General features: G+C 61.3%; 1 protein-coding gene across 3 annotated transcripts in view; it reads right to left on the reverse strand.

Moving 5' to 3' along the window:
* Positions 1–261: 261 nt before the first annotated feature.
* ARSA (arylsulfatase A) overlaps positions 262–5,379 on the reverse strand; it is a 5,604-nt gene continuing 486 nt past the window's right edge. Inside the window, exons 2-8 of one of the 3 annotated variants that reach the window (XM_010710572.3) lie at positions 4,457–4,697; positions 3,842–4,060; positions 3,218–3,387; positions 2,686–2,810; positions 2,388–2,515; positions 1,941–2,043; positions 262–1,832 (exon numbers count right to left, since the gene is read on the reverse strand). In XM_010710572.3, the coding sequence (XP_010708874.1) occupies positions 1,531–1,832; positions 1,941–2,043; positions 2,388–2,515; positions 2,686–2,810; positions 3,218–3,387; positions 3,842–4,060; positions 4,457–4,697 (1,288 nt within the window). In that variant the 3' untranslated portion in view covers positions 262–1,530. Of the gene's footprint in view, positions 1,833–1,940; positions 2,149–2,387; positions 2,516–2,685; positions 2,811–3,217; positions 3,388–3,841; positions 4,091–4,456; positions 4,698–5,379 lie in introns of those variants that run through there. The other 2 variants (XM_031552500.1, XM_031552503.1) reach the window with 2 other exon arrangements.

Below are 5,379 nucleotides of genomic sequence, written 5' to 3' on the forward strand. Positions count from 1 at the left end.
TCTGATGGGGGGACGGGGGTCCTTATGGAGACAGGAATGGAGCGGGGCAGCAGCGCCGAGGAAACTCAGCCGTGGCCCCGAAGCACACGATGCCCTCAGCACACAGCACCGCTCTGTGCTCCGATGCGGCAACACCCGGGAGCAATGGGGGAAAGTTAACTGGGGAGGGGAATTGCTTATTTGGGAGGAGCCAAGCAAGATGAGTAAGTATTGAAAAGAAACAAAAGGGGCAGCGTGGAGGCCGAATCAGAAATCACGTATAAGCAAACTGCACGTTGGTTTGGTTGTTTTATTGAGCCTTGCATCCACCTTAATATTTTGTTCAGAATTATTCTCAACAGAACTCCAGAGCTGTGGGGCTGGAAGGGACCTCTGGAGTCCTCCGGTCCAACCCCAGGCATCACTGAGCGTCCCCAGCCCCTGCCATCAGACGTCCATCGGCACCGCTCAGATCCCCCCTCGGGTTCCCTTTCCCAGGCGCACAGCCCCAGTATTCCCAGCCTGTCCCCAGCAGGAGGGGCTCCAGGCCCAACCCACCACTCGGAGACCCCAAATGCCAAGGATCACCACTGGTGGGATTGCTGTGCATCTGGCTGCTAACGAACGCCAATCAGCTCCTGAGCAAGAGAGCATTTTGGTCATGTGGATGGAAAGTGAGCACAGCCCACCCGACTGCAGGCAGCTGCAGCATCCACAGCCCTTACAGAAGGATCAGGGCAGCCACATCTCCACCTTATTTAGAAGGAGAGGGAAGTGGTGACAGGACGAGGGGAAACGGCCTCAAGTTGTGCCAGGGGAGGTTTAGGTTGGATCTCAGGAAAAACTTCTGTACAGAAAGGGCTGTGAAGCACTGGGATGGGCTGCCAGGGAGGTGGTTGAGTCACCATCCCTGGATGTGTTTAAAAAGCATTTGAATGTGGTGCTCCAGGACGTGATTTAGCAGAGTTAGAATTAGAGTTTAGTTAGAGTTGGGGTAGGATGGTGGGGTTGTGGTTGGACTCGATGATCTTTAAGGTCTTTTTCAACCTGAGCAATTCTATGACTGACTGGCATGTCCTCTCTGCACCGGCTGTCCAAAGCTCCATCCCCGAAGCTGCCAGGACCATGCAGCCCATCCTGCTCTTTGCTGTGCTCTTATCCCCTGCACGGTGATGCTGCTGCAGCTCACAGCTGTTCCCACCAGGGCTGCACAGCACAGCTCCCGCCGGGTTGGGACCTCCAGACACCGGGCCGTACCCTGTGCTTCATCTTAACTGCGGCTCGAAAGGAGCCGTGCTGGCTCTGCTGGTGATTCTGCGCCCTGGTCCCTCAGAGTTTCTGTTCACAGATCACAGCTCGGAGGGCCGACGACGACCTGCACACCCAGCAGGGCCGGTGGCCTCCCCAGCCCTCAGCTCACCGGGCCAGCACTCCCTCGCTCGGCAGCGTCACTGAGCCGAAGCTCTGGGGTGGCTCTCAGGCCACCTGTGGTCAGTCAGGAGGGGTCTGGTGGGTTTAGGATCAGTGGGGGGGGGGTGGAGCAGCAAAAGGCTACGAGCAGCAGCAGCAGGAGGGCTTGGGAGTGCAGTCTGGCTTGCAGCAGGGTTCCAGGGCAGGATCCCCGCCCTTCCTCATCTGGCTTTCCCCAAACACCATGCGTTGCTCAAAAAGTGTCTTCTGCACTTCGATGTCCTTCAGGACTTGCCAAACTTCTGGCCCTGCAGCGCTCTGCACCAAATTGTAGTTCTCAGCAGGGTCCGACTCCAGGTCAAAGAGCAGCGGGGGCTCGTGATGGGTCAGCGGGGTCAGCCCGTGGCAGGCCTGGTCTGGGGTTGTATCACTGTGAAAGGAACCTGCAAAAGACACGGCCAAGAGCAGCTCAGCTGCTGCTCTGAGCTTGGGACAGCAGAACCAGGCAGGACTTCCCAGAGCTCCCTGAGCAGAGAGGAGGTGGCACCAACCTTGTGTGAAGTAGTGGGCCTTGTACTTCCCGAGCCGGACAGCAAAGGGGCCATGCTGTGGATCAGGGGATGGAGGGTAGAAGAACATGGTCTGACGGGGACTCTGTGGAGAGCAGCAGAGCTGGGCTCATCTGTGTGGCCACGGGGCTGGAAAAGAGCCTGGGACAGGACCAGGCAGAGTCTCCAGGGACTCAGAAGAGCCCTGATGCTGTAGCCAGGATACGGCGAGAACAGGGGGAAGCAAATGAGCAGGAGCATCGTGCTCGTTCCCCACTCAAAGCTCCTGGGCCCAAGAGCAGACGGGGGAAGGCCAGTAAGCCCACTGCATGGCCCAGACCCCGCAAAACATCCCAAGTCGTGGGTCTGCCCTGGTCCCCAGCTGGGGCCAATGACCAGCCCCACACCCAGCCTCCATGGACCACACCAGATTGGACCTGCAGGACTCACCTTCCCTGACTCAAACAGCAGCGGACTCAGGTCATAACCATCCAGGGAAACGTCGGGAAGAGCTGCTCCAGCCAGGGCAGTCAGTGTTGGCAGGATGTCCAGGGTGCTTGCCAGCTCATGAGTCACTCCTGCCACCCAACACAGCGAGACACAAAGAAAGGTTCAAGCATCCAACCCCACTTCCACAGCTGCCATCCTCACCACTTCCCTCTCTCCGATCACCTCAGGGCAACTGAGTCGCCATCACACCCCTGCCTCGTGCCAGCACACAGAAGGCATAAGCAGTGCTGAGGCTCACCTGGAGTGATACGGCCTGGCCAATAGGCCACTGCTGGTTCCCGCATGCCACCTTCGTACGTTGTGCCCTTCCCACATTTCAGAAGGCCAGAGCTGCCTCCGCGTGCCATCCGCATGGTAGAAGGGCTGTGAGAGAAGAACCACCTCCCATCAGCTTCACAGGTCTGCACAACCCCTTCCCTGACTCCCACAGGGGCCGTGGAAAGAGGCAGCGAACAGCACCAGAGACCCAAAGCATCCACACACAAAGGGAACTCGTGGATCTACAGCCCGCACAGTCCTACCCCGAGCCAGTGGGCACTCTGCCCACGAGGGGAACAGCCGCTTCACCGGAGCAAGGAGGAGATCATGCAGTAGATGCTCTCCCGAGCAGTGCCCACCTTCTGCCTCACTTCAGGGCACCACCACCTCACCTGGCACTGCTGCACCACATCTCTCGTGCCCCAGCCGCCCAACGCCTTGCTCCAGTTCCCCCACACCGCAGCAGTACGACCTTATCAGCGGGAGAAGCCCGCCCGGCTGAGCCCACTCACCCGTTGTCAGAGGTGAAGAACACAAAGGTTGTGTTCTCCAGGCCATTCTCCTGCAGGGCCTGCAGCAGCTGTCCCACTGAGCCGTCAAACTCCGAAAGCGCATCACCAAACGGCCCGCGCTCTGACTGGCCTGCATAGTCCTGGCTTGCAAACTGGGGATGGTGGGTGTGCTGGAAAAAAGGCAGAGAGAGATGCTCTGCGAACTCCCAGAGTTGCGTTTGGTTCTCAGCTCAGCCAGGGAGAGTGAGAAGCCCAGCGAGGGCACACAGATGTGTGACAGCGCCCACAACAACGCTCCCAGAAACACCTCCCGACACGACACACAAAGGCCGGGCTCCGTGCAGACTCGGTGAGGGCTAGAGCCTCAGACGGGCTGCTGGGGCTCCAGAAACAGCCAGAAAGAAGCCACTCGAGAATAACAACCCTAATGGTGCTGCCACAAACCCCGGGCACGGGAACACCAACCCCGAGTCACGTTGGGGCAGGGAGTTCTCCCATCCTTCATCCAAGCGCTGACTGCCCAGCGCACTCCAACGGCCGCAGGAGCCGAGGTGCTTTCTGGAATCTCCAGCAGGACAAAGGCTTCCCCCACCCTCAGACCCGCAGCAGTCCCCTCTCTCTTACGTGGGAGGCATAGTAGAGCAGGAAGGGCACACCTCGCCGGGCGCAGTCGGCAATGAAGTCCCGTGCAAATTTGTTGTAGAGAGGCACCAGGTCAGGGAAGGAGACCGGCTGCTGCACGATGCTTTGGTTCCAGAGCAGCGGGACGGGCACGAGGCCCTGGTCACAGGTCCCAAAACACTTGATGTCGGGTGGGAAGCAGGTGAGATTCTGACAGGGGCCCTGGAGAGAGCACACAGCACGCTCTTCCAGCTGTGTTGCAGGACAGCGAGTCGGGGGGGCAGGAGACTCACAGTAGCCCACCCCCAGGTCCTACGGGAGTCCCTCTAGAAACCCGGGGGGTTTATGCCCACCCCAGAACCGTGCTATGCTTTCTCCTCACAGCAGTTCAGGTGTTTCTTTGCAACCCAGAAGCTGACTTTCCCTCCTGCAACCCAGCGAGGGCTGCGCGTCCCCACAGACAACTGCTGCCCACGTTCTGCAAACCACTCTTATTGCACGAGCACCTTGCTAAAGCACTTTTCCCTCCGGCACCCATGTTCTCCTCCGGCCTGCAGCCACCCACACCTGCGCGGCCCCCCACCTCTGGGGCACTCCCCCACCTTCCCTCCTCCTCACCTGGTCGTGGGAGTACGGCACCCCCAGGAAGTGGTCAAAGCCCTGGTGGATGGGCAGGAAGGAGCCACGAGCGCCCAGGCCGAGGTGCCATTTGCCAACGATGGCTGTGGCATAACCTTTGGCCTTCAGCACCTCTGCAACGGTGACCTCAGACAGCGGAAGGCCTCCCCGGGAGTCAGGGTAAAACACACCGGGGTAAATCCCGGAGCGCATCTGGAAGCGGCCGGTCAGCAGGGCGGCCCTGCAGGGGGGAAGGCCGGCATTCACACGGTGCTGCACCAGCCGGGCATCGACCGCCCGAACCGTGCGGCTGGGAGGAGTAACTGCGAGTAGCAACGGAGCTTAGGGGCCGAGCTGCGGAAAGGAACACCGCGGACGAGGACCTGAGGGTCCCGGTGGCCAACGGCGAACCGGTGCTGACCGTAAGGTGACCGTGAGACGGCGGCGTGCCCCGGTGGCCCAGAAGGCCGACGGGAGCCTGGGGTCGCTGCACAGAGCGCTGCCAGCAGGGCGGGGAGCTGCTCCTCCCCTCCTCCGTGCCCTGAGGGGGCACAGCTGAAGCACCGCCATCGGCGTGGGGCTCTGCAGTTCCAGGCGGAACGGGAACTGCTGGAGAGAGCCCAGGGAGGATGCGGAGACGGGGGGACCCGGAGCACCTCCTGACGGGGCCGGGCCGAGAGCCCCCGGGCTGCGCACCCGGGGAACGGAACATCGAGGGAGGAGCGGAGCGGTGCCGATGGTACCTGAGGGGCAGCCATCGGAGAGATGGGGCTGCGCTCCGTGCGGCGCTGCCCGGCGACAGGACGAGGGGCGGCGGGCACGGAACGGAGCCCGGGGAGTTCCGTGCGAGCGCCAGGGAGAACTTCGTGCTGCCCCCCGGGGGTGGCGGAGCCCCGGCGCCGCTGCCCACGGAGGCGGGGGAT

The sequence above is a fragment of the Meleagris gallopavo genome, chromosome 1, assembly GCF_000146605.3.
Source record: "Meleagris gallopavo isolate NT-WF06-2002-E0010 breed Aviagen turkey brand Nicholas breeding stock chromosome 1, Turkey_5.1, whole genome shotgun sequence".
NCBI lineage: Eukaryota > Metazoa > Chordata > Aves > Galliformes > Phasianidae > Meleagris > Meleagris gallopavo.